At 47.9% G+C, this 21,804-nt stretch overlaps 1 protein-coding gene across 3 annotated transcripts in view; it reads right to left on the bottom strand.

The window, feature by feature from the left end:
- Alpk2 (alpha kinase 2) overlaps positions 1-21,804 on the bottom strand; it is a 124,106-nt gene that overhangs the window by 34,927 nt on the left and 67,375 nt on the right. For all 3 annotated transcript variants that reach the window (XR_005875703.1, XR_005875702.1, XM_040741699.1), the window contains exons 5-6: positions 5,533-8,866; positions 936-1,083 (exon numbers count right to left, since the gene is read on the bottom strand). Coding sequence is in view for 1 of the 3 variants with exons in the window: in XM_040741699.1 (XP_040597633.1) it covers positions 936-1,083; positions 5,533-8,866 (3,482 nt within the window). In the remaining 2 variants the exon portion in view is untranslated. The remainder of the gene's footprint in view (positions 1-935; positions 1,084-5,532; positions 8,867-21,804) is intronic.

Below are 21,804 nucleotides of genomic sequence, written 5' to 3'. Positions count from 1 at the left end.
CTTCCCACTCGCTGTCTCCTCTGACTCCTGTGGCATTGACTCCTGTGGCATCCTAAGCACCTGGGTATAATAGGCTTTGTCTATCTTAAGGGAGGCTGTTTGTCCTCCTCAACAGCTTCACTCTTCTGTGGCCTTGTGTGCTTCCCAACCCCGTTTTCTCCTTAGCTTTGTTTGACCTTTGTTAGATTAATGGGGGGGGGGCTTGAATCAGAAAATACCCATAAGTAAGAGTTCCAGAGAATTTTGTAACCATAGGCCCGGAGAGTTTCAAACTAGATTATTCCCTATGCATCCTGACTTTTAATACTGTAACCAGAGAGTCTGCACCTTCCTAGGATTGTACAACTCGAGATGGCAGAGCTGAAGCAAGAACCAACCAGCATGCTCCCTGTCTGGACAGCTTGGATATGGTGTTAGCCTTTCTTCACTGTGACAGAAACATCGGACACAGACTACTTAAAATGAGGAAAGACTTCATTTTGGCTCTAGGTTTCTGGGCCTCAGTCATGGAAGAAGAGCATGGAGATAAAAGCGCTCACTTTGTGGCCTCCAGAAAACAGGCAGACAAGAGCCACAGACAAGACACACCTCCAAAGGCGCACCCAGAAACCCAGCTTCACCCAGGCCCCACATCGAGTTTCCACTACCTCCCAGAACGCCACCAAGTTAGGAAGCCATCATCAGACTGACCAGCTAAACAGGGCCCCCATGTTCTAATTGTTTCCCCAAAGCTCATCATCTGTCAATCAAGCCTTTATTTAGCTCATGGGACTTTTGGTGGGGAGGGGGACTTCATATCCAAACCATATCAGACGTTGGATATGGAATCTCTGCTTCAACTTGCCTCTCATCTCCTCTTACCACGTTCTCTGATTGTCACACCAAGAAACAGACAAACAGTAAGTGTGAGAAGGCAGGAAGGACAAGGGTCCCACCTTCTCTCCACCTGGGCTATTGACTTCGAGTCTTTTGTCCAGCAGATGGTAGAATCTTCATGAATTTCTGCAAACTGGCAGCTCAGCTTTACATTCCCAGGGTGGTCGGGAGCCATCTCTGCCTGGATCTTCTTCAACAACACTGGAGCTAGAAATACATTTTCAGGTTAGTGCAGGTGAAAGGCTTTCCCATAAGGATCTACAGAATCCCTGAGGGTCAGGGGGAAGGGCCCTCACTTATAAACGAAGCAACTAGAGGTCTGAGAAGAGATATGGCAGGCTCAAATGTAACATCGGGAAAAACAGATGAAGCATTCAAACAGAAAACACTTGCTTTTCATTACTTAAATTCCAAAGGTACATGATGCCCATGACAAAATCGAACTTGAACTATTTTTGGTTTTTAATTTAGATTGATTTCACTCTATGTGCATGAGTGTTTTACCTGCACATACGTATGTGCCTGGTGTCTGCAGAGGTCCCAAAAGGGCATCAGATTCCCTGGCACTGAAGTTATGGGTGGTTGTGACCATCTTTGCAGATGCTGGGAATTGAACCTGAGTCCTCCACAAATGCAACAAGTAGTCCCTAGTTCAAAATGTTTTTTCTTTAAAAAAAGAAAGGTCTAGTAGACTATAGAAGCCTAGTCCATAGGGCTTGGCTTAAATAAGATACTATTAAATTATTACCTGGTCAAAATCAGAACTGGTGATTAGGGAGTGGAATGAAATCTGTATTGTCAAGGTAAATGAGGTTAAGTCCCCCAAATGTAAAGGATAATTCAACAATAACACACACACACACACACACACACACACACACACAATGCAGTTGTCTTTGTGAAATTGGTCTGGTGAGCTGAATGCATGTGTCTGGAATCAACCTCACTGGCAAAAGGGATGTCTATCTGAATGGAGCAGAAATACTAAGAAGATGACTCCCACAGGTTGGACTGAGATTCGAGTTTGCCTCTGAGTTTAACCAGAGATGAGCATTGGCTCTTGTGGGCAAATATGTATGTAATTGGGCAGAGTAGCCACTGGGTGGCAGCATAGGCATTAGAACAACAGGAGGCTGGTGGGACCCAGGCAAGAGAACAAACAGCTCATCAGGCCTGTCATTAAGGGAAATAGGATCAGTTTACTAAATCCAGGTGGCAGAGCTCCACAGCGTTGGTAATACAAAAGAGCACACCATTATAGAATGTTGCCTAGTCCAGAGGCCAGCCAGAAGTACTAATTCAAGGTCTCACTCACTTGGCTGCCTCGAATTTTCCTACAGGGAAGGTGTTGCATTGAGTTTCCAATTTTTCCTTGACCCCACCGATATAAGACATCAGAACGAAATTTAAAATCAGACCCTGGCCCCGGGAACTGGCAGTGGGCTGGTAGAGTCACACATCCCTCAACTAGAGCCTCACTGAGGTTGCTGCCAACATTATGGGAACCGGTGACATCATGGGTAGAGAGGTGGGCATAACACAGGTATGGAGCTGAACAATGGACTCTGGGAAACAAAGTCAGCCAAGACCCCATTCATGTGGCAGACAAGCAGAAATGCAGCCTATGCGCAAAGGTGCATGGGCGCGGTGCTAGATTCATCTTCTGACCAGCCTGGTTGAAGGCAGACGACTAAAAACAAAAAACTGCTACAGAGCCAGCTTGGTGGCTTAAAGGCAATTGCTGCCTGACACCTGAGTCCAACCCCCAAGGCCCACCTGGTAGAAGGTGAGAACTGACTTTTGTGAGCTGTTGTTACACACACACACACACACACACACACACACACACACACTCTCACACACACACCTAAATGTAATTTTTATATTGAACAGAGTCTCCTGTTACACAGGAAGCTTCCACTGTGCTAAGCTTTGGATGCTAAAGCAAGGCCAGGCAGCATCCATGTTATTCCTCTCAGGCTCCCTGAGCATGCTCACCTGACTTCTGCCAGGCCACAGGAAGAGGGCATTAAATCTGGGCTGCACCGAGGAGAGCACCAGGCTGCTGGGTTCACACAGGCAAGGCAGCAGCTGGCATCATATGATCCACCCAGGCTAGAGATGAGGACCGGGTCTTACAAAGCCCCACCCCTACCCCAGCACCAGAACTGAAAACTTCTGTGTTGTATTTTCCTAGTGGTCACATTAAACAAGGGCAAACCCAAAACAGAGAAAGCTGGAGAGCAAAGCCAAGACCTGTGAGTGCTCACTGCTGAAGTAGATACTTAAAGACATTCGTCACTGACAGAAGCTCATACACAGCAATTAGAACTAATTAGTTCAAAAGGAAAAAGCAGGTCTTGTCAAGGGTAGAGCTTATGGAAGCCACCATCCCATAATAGTAAATTATTTTCCAGGTCACTGATCCTCATCTGTGTACTTACTCATGGGCTAGAGCACACAGCAGGTGCTTACTAAGAGAACACACACTAATTATCACAAATGACTGAGGTCAACATATAAGAACATGTCCTTAGCAAACGAATGGTCAGGTGGTCAGCCCCAAATCAGGTAGGGGCCTGGGACTGGTTTGCAGGTATGACAGGGGCTGGGGACACAGTGAGTGCCAGTGTTTCACATATCTGTCTCCTTCCCTGCTAAGGAAATTGTCACTCAACAGGGGAGAGGCTGGTCCACTCCTGGCCCTTGTCATCTGGGAAAGGACCACCATGTAAAGCCCTGCTCAGATATAAGCAAATCTTCCCCAAACTTCCTCTGTATTGAGGATCCCAGAAGATGTCAAGTGGGTGTACCTGTTTCCTCGGACTCAATGACTCCACACCTCTGTAAAGACCACATTCTTTGGAGGGCAGCTAAGAACCACTCTTCCTTCTAACCTGTCTGGACTAAGTTCTTCAACTGCGCTGGAAGTCTGGCATTTCTTTCCTATTGCTTTCCATCTTTATGTGGGATGAGTCCCGTTGTTAGTGCCCGCAATCTACAGGTGAAGGAAAGGAGGCTCCAAGGGTAAGGCATCCGTTAGGGCCTCTCTGTTCCTGGCAGAAACCAGACTCCAAGCCAAGCATTCCAACCAATCTCTAACCTCCATCCCTCACACAGCAGCACAAACACTGTGAAACTTATTTCCAGAAACAAGGCAAATTCACAAGTCTGGAAAAGTTCTGGAACCTTCAAGAATCTCAGGGGCCCCACCCAAGGTTATATAACTGTGATGACAGCTAGGGAAGGGACCCCAAGAGCTGACCACAAGTCAGAGCAGGGACCTGTTGGGACTCAAATTCCATGAGTGCTCATCTAAGCAGAGCTGAACTTTGGGATATCCATGTGCCTATGAGTAACTCCCCGTGTCTGTTCTGTAATTCCAGTCAACACATGGGATCACAGACTTGTGTCTCTAGGAAAAGTCAGACAACAAACACCTGCTGTTTAACACTGGATCTGCCTCTCAGTGGCCTTCACCGTGGTCTTGGTCCCTGGAAATAGCCCTGCATGCTGCATTGAATCACTTTGGCTTGGGAAAACCTTCAGTTGTAGCCACCCCAGGGCCTCTGGGCGCACACCTTTAATCCTAGCACTCCGGAGACAGAGGCAGACAGATCTCTGTGAGTTCAAGGCCAGCCTGGTCTACAGAATGAGGACAGCCTCCAAAACATACAGAGAAACCCTGTCTTGGAAAAAAAAAAAAAGAATTTGACTGGGTGGGTCCGTACTCTGACAGATGACAATTTGCCCCTAACCCTTTCTGGACTTAAGGGCTGAGCGTAGGAAACCTCAGCCCAGATCAGGCACTGGGCTTAAGAATGTGGAAAACTCTCCTCAAATCAGTGGGGAGGGAGCCTTCTGCTCCAGCACCCAGCATCCCAGCAGCTCCCCATGGCATCTTCTCTTCAGACTTCCACTGCCAGGCAGCATGAGAAGGGACCACTCCAAAAGATTTTGTAGCTTCTTTGGGGCCGTGGGATAGGTATGGCTGGACAGTCCCTTAGCCTGAATGGAAGGAATGATGCCAACATCTTTGAGGTTCAAAGGGACTGAAACCTGAGTAGATTCAGACTCACTGTCACTGAGGACAGAGTTGGGGAGAAATTCTATACTTAAATGTGGCAGAAAAACCCAAAGTTCCCTTAAGTTACGCTTAACGGGGGGGCGCACAATTGACAATTAAAAAAAGTCTCAAGTTGTGCTGAAATATTTCTTTATGTTCCCTGCTTAGTGTGTGGTCGTTTTAGTTCTACAGATTCACTATAGCAGTGCCTCTGCTCAGCTTTTAAAGGAGATTTTAAAAGGAGATAATTAAGCCACAAAGCATCTTCTCCACACCCCCTCTGTCAAACACACCAGCAGGCAGCCTTGATGAGGGAGGGGTTCTAGGGTGCGCATCTCCTGTCAAGCTACCTGGGAACTGGGTGCATGTGCAGATTTTTGAGGACGCCCACCCCATCCCTGGTAACATCTGGCGGGTGCTCAGAAACCTGCATTTGAGCAAGCTTACCAGTGAACTGATGGCTGCTCAAGTTTGAGACCCGTGGGACACTTTGGCCACAGTCGTGGCTTCCACGCCCACCGGATGCTCACCTGACTGACAAGGACTCAGAGGGACACAGGAGCCTCCTGCCTAGCCCAGCGAGGTCTCACCTTTCCCTTCTGCTTTGCATGGGGCCTTTTTGGAGTCTTTTTTCTCGTCGGTGCGGGACAAGGACTTTTCAAACTTGGGCGTTTTCTTCAGAATGGTGTTCTTTCTCATGTTTTCCTTCTCCTCCAGTCTGAGTCTCAGGGCTGCTACCCTGGATAGAATTTTCTTTTTTACCCCTGCTGCTAAATGTCCACTTCCCGAGGCCTCTTGCTTTTTCTTGTCCTCCTCTGCCCCAGCCATTGCTGATCGGGCCCCAGGTGCCTTGCTGGTCTGGGTCTCCAGGTGCTTCTGCTGTTCCTCTCTGGACTTTTCCCTGCTAGCTAGTGGGGAGCACTTTTGACACCGATCCTTAAGTAATATGCCTTCAGGGGTTTTCTCTGACTCACAGTCTCCTGAAATGAAAGCCAAGGCCATTGTTGGGGAGTGGGGTGGATTTAGGGGTTTGGTTTCCGCAATTTGAAGCTCCTCCGATTTCACTTCCTCAATGTCATGGCTTATTGACAAGCGTGTGACATTTCCTTTGGGAGATGAAGCACAAGGCATCTGTGTGAGACCATTCGAAGAGGGCACATGTTTCCCACACTCACTCTCCATGGTTCCTTTTTCCTTCCACGCAGGAAGCACATCTTGATGGTTTCTGGGCTCAGATCCACCGTAAGTGTGGCCTGTGGAGTCGTTGGTGTCAACCTCAACAGATGCAGGAGTCATTCCTACAGGGCGACTAGAAAGAGGTGACATGGAGGAAATTAATTCAGCCATGTCCTTTCCCATCTGCCCAGCCTCTCCTAGGCTTCTGTCATTACCATCTTGTACTTGGCTCTTGCTGCCTACAGTTGGAATTCCTTGTCTCTCTTCACCAGGACATTGGGCTTGGCAAATGGCAGCCTGGGCCTCTGCTTTTGCTTTCTTAGCCTGACTTTGTTTGGTGTCTGCTTGCTCTCTGTCTACGTGATTTTGGTTGATTGTGCTTTCGTTTGGAATGACTTCCCCACTGCTCTGGGGGTGTGGAACCCTCAGGATAGCAGGTTGGATGTCTGCGCTCTGACATGTTTTCCTATTGGCGGATTCATTCCCTTCTGTGTTGGAGTTAGAGAGCTCTGGCTTCTCAGGCCAGACACACTCCATCTCACTTCTGTCATCAATGGGATCCACAGAAGACTCCAGGATGCCAGGGAAGCTCACAAACCGGTTAACAAGCGTAGGGTCGCACGGCCTCCACTGACTTCCTTCCTGTTCTTCGCTCGTGGTTTCAACGCTTTCCATCGCTCCACTTTCGGAAACCTCCAGTGGAGAGTCTGGGACACCTAACCCCTCTTCCTTCACAGGGTCTACAGATGACTCCAGGAGTCTGGGTTGGCCCAGACACTGGGAAGATGGACTGCTGTAATGCGCGTGTCTGGCTGGTACATCACCTGCACAGGTGTCCTTGTTGGCAGCAAGAGCTGTGATCGTGCCAGTTTGAGGGCTGGGAACCCATGATACTACTCCCAAGGCACCTGCCTCAGGCCTGGTAGCACCTGCTCTTAGGATATCAGACAGAGCCCAGCCCCTACTAGGGACTGTGAGATCAACTTGGGCCTCCTTGTACCCGGAATGCATTGCTTGTTCCGGTGGCCAGGTTTCATAAACAGGTGCTTCCAGCGTTATGATCTTCACCTTGCTGCCCACAGCCCAACTTCCTAGTCCAATGTCTTCTTTTTCTTGAAGGGGGATGTCAGGGAGAGGTGGAGCACTGCTTAGTGGGTGACTATGGTCTTCTATAGTCTTCTCAGTCACCACTGGGACACTGGTCCTTGGATCCAAGCTATGCCCAGTTTCTTCCTTGGAAGCAGCTGGGGAGTGCTGGAAGGGTTCCACATTGGCCTCCTGTTGCATGGCGGGTATCAGGGGCAAAAATTCTTGGAAATAATCTGCAGGAAGAGAATGCTGGTGGGATATGCACTGTTTTCTTTCACTTCCCTTTTCCTGGAAGTCCTCTTCAAGACCTCTGCTGTGGTCTCCCTCCACCATCTGGATCTTATACCCAAGCTGGTTATCAGTCTGAAAGGAAGCGCTCCACAGACCCTGCCCCTCAGGCAGTGAGGGGGGGTCATGAGCTCCTGGAATACCGGGTGCTGGGATAAACATCTCCCTGGTCATTTCACTAGTAGAGCTGCTTAAAGAATGGCCTGGCTCTATGTCGGAAAGAGACTGGAAATTATTTTCCTTCTGTGCCTCACATGAGGTCTGGTCAGCACCATCAACAAGGCTGTTGTCCTCAAGAACTGAAGCAGTATGGCATTTGATTGTATGGACGTTGGCTTCATTAGCTAGTGTGTCCTCGGTCTCCTTGGTCACCTGATGGCAATCAACACTAGCAGTTGACTGTGTTGACTGTTCTTTTGGGTATCCTCCGACTGACCTGTAACTGACAAGTGTGTCTATGGCAACACCAAGATGGGCGCCTTCATAGCCTCCTTCACTAACGTTCACGAGGGAGTTATTCTCAGAACAAAGGGGCTGTGTCTCCCCGAGCCCTCCTAAGTTGCAGGGTGCTGTGGAGGAGAAGATGGAGGGAGAATTCCCCCCACTTGCTGGAGTTTCCCCCACAGCACCTTTGCTGGCCTCCTGTGATGCGCTGCAGGTGAAGGTACTATTAGGAAGAGGGCACTTGGCTGGCTCTCCATCCTCGCTGCACTCATACGTGGACTGTGCAAGCTGAGGACCTCGTGCTTGAAGAACGGCCAGTGTCTTGTCAGGAGAACATAAATCACATACTTTGCTTTGACCTTCCGTCAGTTCCAAGTCCATGGGGCAAATTTCTTGAGACAAATATTTATCAACTGATGCTGCCACGGGAAGATCCATGGTATCATAACATGTTTCTTGGTCACCAGCTTCAAAACACCCCATCACACATGCAGTTTTTCTGCCCCTTGGCCCACTGCCCACATCTTCCAGGGGAAGAGAGGGAGCAGTGGGCTGAGAGAAAGCAGTAGAGAGAGCCTCTGGCTCCCTGCAGTGGGCACTGTCACCAGGAAGGAGGTGTGCTGACCATGGAGCCTGGGACACTTCCTCATTGCCTTCTAGGGCACTCAGTTCACCTGCTGGTTCTGCCCAGAGGTCACCAGGCATGTTGCTGTCTCTGTTTTGTCTGGCTTCCTGCTGGAGCCCTTGAGGACAGCTTTCCAGGCCCAGGTATTGAGTCAATGATGCATTTTCCTTGTTGATCTTACTCAAGTTGGAGACAAAATTTGCAGTGGTCCCAGTAAATGAAGACTCCTCCCCAACAGGCAGGGAGAAAGCTGGCATCTGGTCGAGATAATTTATCTCCCCAGTGGTTTCCTCAATTTGCATCTAGAAGAATGAAAAGTGATATTAATAGAATTGTTCCTGAGAAAGGCCACACAGGATTTATCTGTAGTCCCAGGGATGCTAATCCTTGATAACTGTAATAAGAAACAAGGACCATAGCAAAAATGACTGAACACTGATCCACAAACTCACTCTGGCTATTAGAGACTTCCTAGGAAGCTGTAAATTTAAATCACTCTGTATCCTAGGGGACTCCGTGCCCAATCTCACCATTATAAGCAAAAAGCCTCCTGGCAATCATCATGTGTTTAATGATTTTTCTGCTGTCTCTGAGGAAAAAATATGGAAATAAATTGGATGGTAAACTAGTTTTGAACAAACCAGTCACAGCAAGACCTGTGGGCATCTCTCTAGAATGACGACTTCCATGCTGTCATTATAGGAAGTTGTCATTACAAATGAAGTTGACAGTGGACAACAGTTTACTGATTAACACTGTTACTAAAAGGCAGAGAAGAAGACAGAGTCAGACATGGTGGTGATGCATGCCTGTCATGCTAATACTCATGGGACCAAGGCAGAAGGCTCACTTGATCTTGGAAGTTCGAGACCAACCTGGGCAACATAGTGAGAGTCCCATTTCAAAAAATATGTGCATGCATGAGAAGATGGCGAGGAAAACCTGTTCTCCTTCTAAATATTGTAAGTGTAGAATCCTTCCCTTTCCCCAGAACTTCAGAGAACAGATCTGGAAAAGAGCAGAGCTAGGCCTGTCCTTCAAGCCCGCCTCCAGGGGAGTAAGGGAGATTTGATTGGCCACCAGCCCTGCCAATCATTTCTGTCTCAGAAGAGATTTTAAAAAATCTGGACTTTTCAATGAGGTTCTGGGGCAAGGAGCCACAATCTCAAGAAGTAGGAGATGACTTTTTATGTTGTTTGGAGAAAGGGAAGGGAAAGGAGAGAAGGAGGTGAGGAGGAGAGGAGAAAGAGGAAGGGGAACCCTACAGCCTGAAAACTGAGTCCCTCTCAGCATTGTTTGGATGCTGTGTGAGTCTACATATTATTTAAGCAGAAAAAGCTTTTGACCATGCTCTTGTCTCTTAAAACTTCTGGCCCTTTGGCTGTTTCAAAGCAAAACAAATCAGTCCAGAGGGGCAGCAGTAATTCTTGGTGAGCCACTCCATGTTCGCCCCAGGACTCTTGCTTTGTAGAGCCCTACTCCAACGCACGGGAGACAGAGAGCTAGTAGGGGTGCGGCCACTCTCCCAGCCTGTAACAAGATGGACCTGAAACACTCATTCCCACAGGAAGTTCCAGTCCAGAGGCTCATCTTCACAAACTCCACAGCAGCCTGGGTCTTCTACCTCACAGTTAATTCCTGTACCTACTGCCGTGCTCCACGGTGCTCGCTGCCTGTCAGTCATCCGTCTCTAGTTTTCTTCTAAGCTTCTCTCATGTCCATTGAACTTGGACTTCATTGGCAAAGTAAATATGAAGAAATTTAATATGAACTCCAGAAGGACTAAAACTATTTACAGATCCTGCCAATGGTCATTGAGCACCTCCAGCGTACTAAGAAGTGTTCCACGCGAGGGAGACGTGGCAGGCAAGGGCTTGTCTTCACAGAGAGCCCATTCTGTGTGTGATCAAGACACAAACGGCAATAAGACCACAGTAGACGCTCCGTGACTCTGTGCTGAAAGAAAGAGTAAGTGGGTGACAAATGCACCAAAGGGGGCTCCTCTGGAACCTATGACTTTGCAAGGGTTTCACTTTGAACTTAGGGACAGCCTTATTATTGGAACGGAGGTTTCTGCCAGGTGTGGTGGTAAACATCTGTAATCCCAGAATTTGATCCATAGAGTAAGGAGGATCAGGACTCCAAGGCATCCTCTGCTGTACAAAGAGACTGAGGACAGCCTGGGCCACATGCCAGTCTGTACCAGAGAGGGAGAAAGGCAGGCCAGGGGGCTCGAACCATAAACATCATTCATTCGTTCAAATACTGGTGTTTCTAAAAAGGAAGATATTCCTGCTTCTGCTACTTGTGATGCTACATACTGGCGGCATATTCTTAAGGACATATCTACTCTTTTTTTCTCAATCCCTTTTGCAAATCATCATTTTAAGATAGAAAATGTAAAACAGCAAAAATAGTTTAGAGGAAGTGAGGAGAGAGGCTTTTATGAAGTGGGCACAAGTTTCATAACAGATGAAATACAGCACTTGTGAAACAGCCATGAGCAATCTCTGCCCCCCAACCCCACTGGGATGGCTTCCTCCCTGGGACTGAGTACCTACAACAAGTGGAGAGTATTCTTTCCATCTGCTCTTTCCGTTCAGATATTTACAAAGAGCTATGGCTCAGACTACCAGGTTGTTAAGCACAGAAAGCTTGGCAGCTTCTGGTCAGAAAGGAGAACTGTAGAAACCTCCCCGTGAAAACACCACACCCTCCTCTCGGGCCTCTGTTCTGCCGGAACTCCCATGACCCATGTGCCTACCCACCCATGTCCCTTCCCGTACATATCTTCCCCAACCCATGTCCCTTCTCATCTATCTTCCCCTCATGTTCTTCATGTCCCCCACCCATATCCCCTACCGATGTGCCACATCTACGTTCCTCCCATGTCTCCCCCCCCCACCTATGTCCCACACACGATAGTCCCTTATTGCAAGGTCTTGCTATCATCACAGAATCATTAATATCAATAGACATTCTAGAAGTAGCTTCTGTGTGAAGAATTGTTGCCCAGTATCCTGCAATTTTTTCCAAAGGGTTCGTTTAGATTGTTAATCATTACCCCCACCTGGATGACTACTACATCAACAGAGCAATAGGCTTATTCTAAAAAGAAACTAACATCTGGAACTGACCTTGTGGAACAGGCCTGCAGTCCAAGCTCTACAAAGGAGACTGAGACAGAAGGATCACAAGTTCAACACCAGCATAGGCTACATCATGAGGTTTAGGCCAGGGCAACTTCGTCCTGCTCAAAACCAAAGGTAAAAGAAGAGCCTGGGATAGTGAGGCTAGGGGTTCAAGCCCCAGGATTACATAAGCAAGAAGATGGGACAAGGATGTCCCAGTTCAAGCAACTCTGATCCCCAGCCGTGTTGCAGCACTCCTTGATGTTTATGGTAGGTGGTCCCATGTGCTCATCCCTCCCCCAGCTTGCTTTAAAATAAAACCTCACTGGGGATGGAGACAGTTCAGTGGTTTAGATCACATCCAAAGGACCCAAGTTCAGTTCCCAGCACCCATGTCTGGTCGTTCACACCAACTGCAACTCCAGCTCCGAGTATGCAGGTTCTCACACACATAGGGTATACACAGAGAGAGAGAGAGAGAGAGAGAGAGAGAGAGAGAGAGAGAGAGAGAGAGAGAGAGAGAGAGAGAGAGAGAGGGAGAGGGAGAGGGAGAGGGAGAGGGAGAGGGAGAGGGAGAGGGAGAGGGAGAGGGAGAGGGAGAGGGAGAGGGAGAGGGAGAGGGAGAGGGAGAGGGAGAGGGAGGGAGGGAGGGAGGGAGGGAGGGAGGAAGGAAGAAAGAAAGAAAGAAAGAAAGAAAGAAAGAAAGAAAGAAAGAAAAATAAATCTTTCTTGAGGGGGAGATGGGAACCAGTTAAGAGTGCTTGTGGCTCTGGGAGAGAACCCAGGTTCAGTCCCCAGCAGTCATAATCTGAACCAGAATGTTCTAAGTACCTGAAGAACCTTAGTGAACACGTAACAATGCCAGACTTCCGAATTAACTTCAGGTAAGAAACTGTGTAGGAAGATTGCTCCTCTGATGTGAAATCCTATAAGGTATACCATTGGTTCTTCTCCACTCATGGATGGTGACCATATTAACAGAGAACTAGGCATCCTGAGCCATGCCTGGTAGTGCAGACCTGTGATCCCTGCTATGAAGAAGGCAGACACCTCGTGATTCTTCGGAGGGTGGAATCTGAACAGACCACTCCCTATTTCTTTTAAGGCATAGTTACCATCCAGAGGCCAGCTCTCGGAGAGGAAACGCATAGGCTCACACCTTCCCAGTGGGTCAGACCTTTCTTAGTTGTCGTTTGGAAAGAAATCCAGCAAATAGAGATCTGCTTGCTTGTTGCATCCATTATGGAATGGATGGGGTATTGAAAACTCTGGGGTAGAGAGGGAGAGTTGTTATGTAGTAAAGTTGTTCTCATTTGGGTGAAAATGAAGAGAGTTTGTGTTTAGCTGGGTGGTGGTGGTGGCAGCACACGCCTTTAATCTCAGCATTTGGGAGGCAGAAGCAAGTGGATCTCTGGGAGTTCAAGGCTAGCCTAACCTACATAGTGAGTTCCAGGACAGCCAGTGCTATACAGAAAAATCCTGTCTGGAAACAAAACAAAACAAAAAGAGGGTGTTTATGACTGTCCTGTTATGTAGACAGGATGCCTGGAATTAGCCCTAGCTTAATCCACTCTGCTACACAGGACCCGGGTAACCACTCGAGCCACCCTGACCCACCGTCTCGTCCTCTAAGGCTAGCCACATGAGCGTCAGCACCATCCTGTCAGGTACCTGGCATGTTGCCCAGTACCCAGAAGACACTGACATTAGCTTTCCTTGTTTTGGGTAAAAAAAAAAAAAGGCAGACAAGGCAAAGAGGAAATGGAACAGCCCCCGTAAATAAAGCCCTGAGCTCTACAAAGGCTCTTGCCTCCTTTAACTGGTAGGTGAATAGCTTGACCCCCACCAGGAGACAGAACCACACAGTGGACCCTGTAAGGGAAGTATGATGCAACGGTTCTTAGCTATAATGGAAGAACACTATAAGATGGAAAGGAAATTTCTGGTGCCCAAGCATGAAGGAGGTGACAGAGAAGGACAAGCTTGCATGGGATTCAGCCCTAGGTTGAGATGGTCAGGCCACCAGATAGCACAGAAGTTCATTGGAATAGTCAGGCCAGAGCTGGAATGGAATTGCTGGGAAATCAACAAACAGCTCATCCAAGTTCAGGCATGGGCATGTGTGTACAGTGGAGTCCAGGCGCTTGTGAGTGTGGAGACTGAGACCTCAGACTGTGCGAGCCATGTGTGGCAGGTGGGAAATCTTCGGAAGGGTCTGTCTCTCTGTGTGCACTAGCCTCTGATGGCTGTGTATGGCCTCTGAGGGGGCCATGTGTTGTTACAGGCATGAGTCCTTTGGGATGGACCATTTAGGGCCCGAATCCCAAACAGAGAAGGCTGCAGGAAGGTCACGGATGGACCAGGTACTGGACCCAGAGCTGGACAGAATCGATGATGACCACACACCACATTATCTATGCCACTCATGTAGAGTGACATCCCCTTCTTCCTCAACTTCATCTCTGCTGAGAAAGCCTAACACTATGCTCACTTCAAAGGCGTCTGATGGGATTCCACTACCAATGGCCATGTGATGAGGATACGTTCAGAGCTGAGACGTGTTAGGGGATGACGTGAGCTCAGCAATGCTCAGGGGTCAGAAGTCTCCCCTAGGTTCCAGAGTCAACTGTACAGCCAGGCTCTCAAGCCATGCTTATCCGGATACTGAGCCCTTTCCCAGCCGGCTTTGTTTCTCCCCCAGTGACAGGGATCAAACTGAGAGCCTTACACTGCTTCACCTTCAGCCCTAGCCCAGCTTTCCTTCCCCTCCTCTCCCTTTCTCTCCCCTCCCCTTTTTTTCTCCTCTCATCTCCTCTCTCCTCTTCCCTCTCCCCCTCCACTCTCCTTTCCCCTCCCTCCTCTCTCCTCCTCTCCCCTATCCTCTCCTCTCCCTCCTCTCCTCTCCCTCTTCTCTCCTATCTTCTCCTCTCTCCTTTTTTCTCCTCTCCCCTCCACCCTCTCCTATTTTCTTGCTTTGATTACAGAGACTTAAACACTCAAGCTGACCTTGAACATGCTATATAGCTGAAGAGGGTCTCATAGATGAAGAGTTTGCTCCTGATCCTCCTGCCTCTGCCTCCCAGGAGTTGATATTACCATGCCTGGCTAAATCCAGATTTTCCTCCTACAGAGTTAGAACAATCCCAACCATACCAAAGGCTGGAAATTCCCCTTAATAGAAACCCAGAACTCACGAGTTCTGAGACACTTAGACATCAGGTGATCCTTCTGACATGAAGTATGGCTAGAAGACTTGTCTTCCTCTCCACAGGTGAGAGCAAGGACTCTTGATAGTCACTCCTGAGTTGTAGAGCCTAGCATACGGAAGGGGGCACAAGCAGCTTTGCTGAAGCAATGCACCCGAGGAGAGAAAAATGGCAAACTAAAATTAAAGACATTGCCAACCCCCCTTTGAAAGCAGAATTAAGCTTGAAAACTTAGAGCACTTTGCATCAGAAACTCTTCCCGAGCACATTGGCTTCCCTTGTTTATCTTTCCCAAATCCTGCCTCCTGAGTTTGTCCGCTGTGGGTCTCAGGGGACAGGTGCACCTCTTTGTCCACACACCGTGATGTTCAAGGCTATGTTTCCCACCATTAATGGCACTGTCCTAGATGCCAGCAAAGGGCATGATGCTAATTTGAGTCCCTAACAACAGAGGGTACAAGGCAAGATCCCTGCTCTGACTAGCTTACAACCCAGAGACAAAGGTGTGCACGGGAAAGCCATTGCTTCTTGGCAAGTCGTGCTAATGACAAAACGGATGGAACAGTATTTCTGGGGGCTGCTCAGCCCTGAACTCTCCTCCACCTCTAGTGATACAGTTCCTACCATGCAAAAATCAGGGGTTGTGCCAGTATGCTGTATGTACCTATTCTGAGAAAAATCCCTGCACACCTCTGTGCACTTGAAAGGATCTTTTGTCCTGCTCAGTGGCAGGTATGGTAACTGCTGGCTGACTAAACAGTACCCCCAACCCCTTTCTCTCTTGCTGCTTCCAACTATAGAGGCTGGGAAGCCATAGACCCTCCCAGACTCCTACACTGCCTGATGGGATCAACAGGTCAGTTTGTCTAATCAGGTGGGTGGAGAATCTCACCGCAGGATTTCTGTAGAAGTTTTGATTTCCTTATATAAGGTACAAGTCAGTCCATTGTCTGTGGCCACAAAAATTACTTAGCACTGGCCATTTATGAAGAAGCTTATTTGGCTTCTGGGTCTAGAGTCTGGGAAAGCCAGGAATGTGTGGCACCAGCATCTACCCAGAACCTATCGAGAGACTTCTTGGGCATCATAACATGGCAGAGGGCATCACAGTATCAAGATGCAGCAAGTGTGTCTCTTTCTGCTCTCCACACTCTTAAGACCTCATCAGTTATAATTACCTCCCAAAGGACCCCACCTCCTGATATCACAACAAATGAATTTGAGGATTAACTTTCCCAGTCATGAACTTTTGAGGGACACATCTAAACCACAATAGCTACAAATGCTGGCAGGAACCTTGTTTCTTTCTCTCCTTTCTTTAGTCAAAATATGAAACCTGTTATCACAGCTGTCATACTCCAGTCCTGGGGTGACCAGAAGGAAAAGCTAGGACTGGCAGGTGGGGCAAGAAGAGAGACAGAGCTGGAGGGGAGCGGTTTATAGACCAGAACAACAAGGACACCTTCTGCTCCTGGACTTCTTGTGATAAACAGGGTCCTTACGTTTAGGTCACTATTATTCTGTTGACAGATAAAACCTCCTGATGGGTGTGAGGAGAGTATTTTATTGAGGGATGAAGGTGGCATGTAGTCCTCCAGAGGCTCCGGGCAGCCCCTGGTAGAGATTAGCTGGAAGGATAGAGTCACAAAGGACAGGGGGTGTGGCTCCTAGGAAGAGAACTCAAGGGCCTGGTAGACAAGCCAAAGGATCAAAAGGACCCAAAGCAAGGTGAACTTGAGGTAGAGTCAGGGAGGAGGAACAGGGAAATATGAGAAGATAGATCAGCATGGTTGTCAAAGCCAAATGCTGCACACAGGGCCAGGAGAACCAAGCCCTGGGCACCTGCTTTACCAGGACAGCACTATGAGGCACCAGCGTGTCCTACCATGGGGTGATGGACTCCTCCAACTCCTTTTTCATTCTTCTCTTAGTGTGCTTTCAATGTTCTGTCCCCACCTGGACCTGGTCCAAATAGCACTATGTTCTCTGGGGGTTGTCTACACACCATCCTTTTCCGCAGTGGTTCCAGGAATCTGTAAATGAGACTGTCCCTAGTCCCCCCTACCATAACCAGGCTACTGTGGCCTCATGACTGGCCCAGTGTCATTAGGCCATTTGTCATTTGATAGGTCAAATCCATACCACCCAGGGCTGCAAAACTGAAAATAGACAGCCCAGTCCCAAGCCAAAGAAAGCTTAAGGGCAAACCAGAATGTTTCAGGACCTTGAGTTTATTTTTAGGTGTTGCCTGTTTGCCCAGAAGAGGCTTCACTTAAAGACTTTGAATGCTAAAGTAGTACACAGTGAAGTGGAGGTCACTGTCTTAGGTGATGCAGTTAAAAACCCTTAGTCCTGAAACCAGATCCCAAACCCTGCAGTCCCTTCCACGGTCCTTCTTCACTCTCTCCCCAAGGAGACAAATCTCCAGCCAGCTGGTGTTTACTGTTCCTGTCTTGACTTCTTGGGAAAGTTACAGAATTTGTAAATCGGATCTCTTGTTGGGAGAGGATGGGATTTCTGTGACTCACATATATTCAAGTTGTAGCACTCTGTATGTGCAGTGGGGTCTTTGCCTGTGAATGTGGTGTGACTCGAGTACAAACCAGCGGCTTTCTGTGTTAACTGTGCTTCTTACATGATATGTGAGTGGCGTTAGGACCACTTGTATTGCTGGCCACTAAGCCCTGTGTAGCCCTCAATACACGAAGGCTCTCTGCTAAATACCTTAATCCAGGTGATGTTGATAAAATGGTACCCAAAGGTAGGACTTGAGGGCTTTGGATTGTCAGGTGACATGTATACCTTTCCCAACAGAGAAGATGAAGAAGAAGAGAGAGCATCAGTCTCATTGAGGATGGGTCAGTAAAGCAGCAGGCTGGGGAGCTTTTGTGAAAGAGGGAGGATTAGAGTTTGTATCCCCATCAGAGTGAGCATGGAGTCTTGCCTAGAATCCCAGAACTCAGAAGGTGGAGACAGGGGATCCCGACGCCAAGCTGGCTATTAGCCACTTTGATGAGGTCTGCATTCAGTGACAGACTCTGTAACAGTACAGAAAATGGAGAATAATTGAGAAAGACAATTTCTGTGTCTGGTCGCCACACTTGATTACATGTGGGCATGCACCTCCACACATATGTGGGCCCACACACATTCAAAATGCATACACACATGTACACGCACATACACCAGAAAAGAAAAGAAAGAAAAGCCATTGTTTTCCTTTCTTGATTTTCCTCCACCTGGGGTTCACTGGAAGAGAAGGTGGTGAGCCTTCTGGGATAAATGCAAGCCTGCGGGACCATAGGGCTAACTACACTCGGTACTTCTCTATAGTCAGAATTCAGGATTTGTCTGGTTTTCTTCTGTCTGGAGGGGAACAGGACTTGGATGAGGAGGTTAACAAGGCAAAGGGAAAAGAGCTAGAGCTCAGAACCCCTGTTTAGTCCTGGATCCACTGGCACATGGAAAGATCCACGTGATCCCTGAGTCTATTTTTCCTCTTGGTGACAGCAGTTTTGGTGTCTTGTGCCCTGCTGGTAAGCAGACAACAAAATAAGCCAGTTTTCTTTGCTTCTAGGCCTAATCTCTTTTTACACCTATGAGGGATGCAACATGTTACCCATCCCAGAATGAGCGTCTGGGGCCGAGAGCTATGCCTGGGAAAGCCTGAGGGCTGTAGCAGGGGTGAGAGCCGGGCATGTACTTCATTTCTAGATCTGCCTCTTACCTCTGCTCCTCCTTCCTGCATGCATTTGCAGCCTCAGCTCATTCCTAATCTATTTGAGCAGACAGTCTTAATGCTGGCCCTGCTGTGTTCTGGAGGCCGCAGGTCCAGAGCCACTAAAAACTACCACAGTCACAGAATGGAAGAGAAATGGCCATGGACCCCAGTTTTGTTCACTCTTTGTGGGGTACAGACTGCTTGGAAAGTTCAGGGAAGTTATGGCTTGTCAGAAAATTTGAATTTAATAAGAAAGCCACATGCTATCTCAGTGGGCTTCAGACAACCTTGGTCCACAAGTCTCCTCCTACAGGGCCAAAGAGCCTCAGAGTGAATCCAAGCTGTGGGCTGCTGAGTAAAATAGTAGTATTTACTTCCCACAGGTCGAAACTTCATTGCAGATATGATACTGGATAACAAGTGGAAAAACTAAATCTTATTCAGGTTCTAGGAGAATGTTTCCAAATCAATACCTCTTTACAGTGTCGAGGGTCTGAGCAAAACCAAAACCAAGGTAGTGACAATTACCGTACTACACTGACAATAATACCTCGTACAAAGCTAATTCTTGTAAACTTCAGAAACAGGAAACAGTTGTCACAGTTACTATGCGTGTGTTTTGCCTACTCAGTGTGGGCTTCAAAGTGTACAGTACAGATGCCATTCGGCACTTGGAAAATCTGAGTACAAACACAAATATGAGATAGGTAGCCTGCCTCATGAGAAGAACATGCGGTCTTGGGCTTGATACAGACCATATGTCTCCTTCATTAGGTCAACAGCAGGGTCCTATGACCTCATATGCGCTTTTCTGACAAACAGACCATGTGTCCTAAGGTAGAACAGTCACAGTACGTGTGGTTGAGCCTGATGAGATTCTGAGGTAGCTTTATCCAGCAGATACCAGGGACATTCCTGGGACACTGAAACCCTCGGGAAGGAGGACAGAACTTGATGCAGGGCACACGGTGGGTAATGAAGAATGACTCCAAATGGGTGAACAGCCATCCAGTCTGGTCTTGGCCCAGTGTCTCTTTGCTGACACAAGGCTTGGCTTTCCCACTCGCTTGCTCACTAGCTTCATTCACTCTCTCTGCTCTTCCGTCCTCTCCCTTTCTCTTGAATCCCCATCGAGACGCTGATCTCCCTCTTGGACGAAACATCCCCCTGGATGGCATGTCTTGACTAATGTGTATCTTATAATGGAACCACATTACTTCTTTACTGCTAGTTTAGTGCTGAATTTTTCTGGTTCTCAGAGGCCCAAGTTGAAGCCTTGCGCTCTGCTTTGAGTAGAGAGACAGGGACATTTCTTGTTGTTCTCTTTATCTTGTGAAGCACCAGGGACAGTTGAGGTTCCCAATATGTAGCACCAAGAAGACATCAGAACAGCAGCACCATTGTGTCATCAGCCCTGAGGGATAGCCCTTGCTATCCAGATGTGCACGGATTTGCAGAGGCAGCTGAAGAGTCAGGGTTAAAACACTTACACACTTGTCTGTTTAAGCAGGGTTCATATACTAGGTTAGCCTCAAACTCGCTGTGTAGCCAAGGATGACCCTGAACTTCTTATCAACCTGCCACCACTTTCTGAATGCTGGAATTACAGGCATAAGCCATCATGTCTGATATGTATGTATGTATGTATATGTACATATATATATTATTTAACTTTTTACACATATTACTCTCAGTTTCCTTCCCCTCCTCCCCCGCCCCCATTCTTCCCAACCACCCATCCCACTCCATCTCCCTTCCACTCCCCAGGGAGGGTAAGGCCTTCCATGAGGGATTTTCAGAGTCTGTCATATAATCCTGAGCAGGGCCTAGGTCCTCCCCCATGTGTCCAGGCTAAGAGAACATCCCATGTGGAACGGGCTTCCAGAGTCCATTTGTATGCCAGGAATAAATACTGCTCTACTCTCCAAGGTTCCATAGATTGCTGAGGCCTCTTCTCTGACACCCAGGTTGTGGGGGGGTGTCTAGATCAGTCCCATGCTAGTCTCTCCGTCATCAGTCTGGCGTCTATGCATCCCCCCCCTTGTTTAGGTCAGCTGCCTCTGTGGGTTTCGCCAGCCTGGTTTTGATTCCTTTGCTCATCAGCCCTCTTTGCACATCATGTCTGTTTTAGTCAGTGTTGGGGATTTAGCCAAGGCCTAGGGCATGCCACCAAAACACTATTGAGCTACATTCCCAGACAGGACCATAGAGGAGATAGATAACACTAAGAATTTAGAGGCCCTTTTAGGTAAATCCATCCAAACAAGTTGCCCCTTTGTGGAGGGAAAGACAGATAATGATTCACAAAGAAGTTTCTGGGAAGCAGGTAGGTGGGGAAATACTTTGGAACAAATAAGAAAGTACCTAGGTGCCTTGAGCAAAAATTGAAGTGAAGTGATGCTTGCATGTGATAACTTGAATGCTCTCACTTTTTGTGTCTCAGAGGCATACATACATGTGACCCCTTGATTTCATCTCTGGAACCGGTCTTGTCTCCCTCAAGGGCTCCAGATCACATGCAGGTGTTTGATGAATGCACGGAAAAGAACACATTTTTCCTCTAATTAATCCTTCTGATCTACTATCTCGGACATCATGGGGTTGCTTTTAGCCTCCCACATGCTACTCTGCTACCCCTCCGTGAGTTGGTAGACATGTGGCTACTAGCTCCTGCATCTCAAAGAGGAAGTAAGGGTAACTCTCCTGTCCTCACAGCATCCCTTAGCCTGTGCTAACAATTCTGATACCAAGAAATATAAAGCCAAGACCCAAAAGGCCCCTCTGATTCTGTCTAATCCCTCCTCCTAACACATTCAAGGGGAGGACCAGCACTCTGCCATATCTTCTCTCTCTCACTCATTCACTTTGTAATCCTGCAAAGGTAAGACTTTCTGAGTTACAAAGAAAGAGAGAGAGAGAGAGAGAGAGAGAGAGAGAGAGAGAGAAAGGAAGGAAGGAAGGAAGGAAGGAAGGAAGGAAGGAAGGAAGGAAGGAAGGAAGGAAGGAAGAAAACTGCACAGTCCTGTAGCCCAACTGGAAAGAGTATTTATTATTGTCTTGCTTAACAAAACCAAAGCCCCAAATCAGGTTGTTTGGCCCTGTTCGTTTTTCACAGCACAACACCATTATTATTTCTTCCCTGATAAAACTCCAATCATCACTCTTCCTCTTCCCATGGTGAC

This window comes from Mesocricetus auratus, unplaced genomic scaffold, assembly GCF_017639785.1.
Source record: "Mesocricetus auratus isolate SY011 unplaced genomic scaffold, BCM_Maur_2.0 Super-Scaffold_6730, whole genome shotgun sequence".
NCBI classification, from domain to species: domain Eukaryota; kingdom Metazoa; phylum Chordata; class Mammalia; order Rodentia; family Cricetidae; genus Mesocricetus; species Mesocricetus auratus.
The sequence above is the reverse complement of the archived record's forward strand: the minus strand, read 5'-3'. Positions and strand labels throughout refer to the sequence as shown.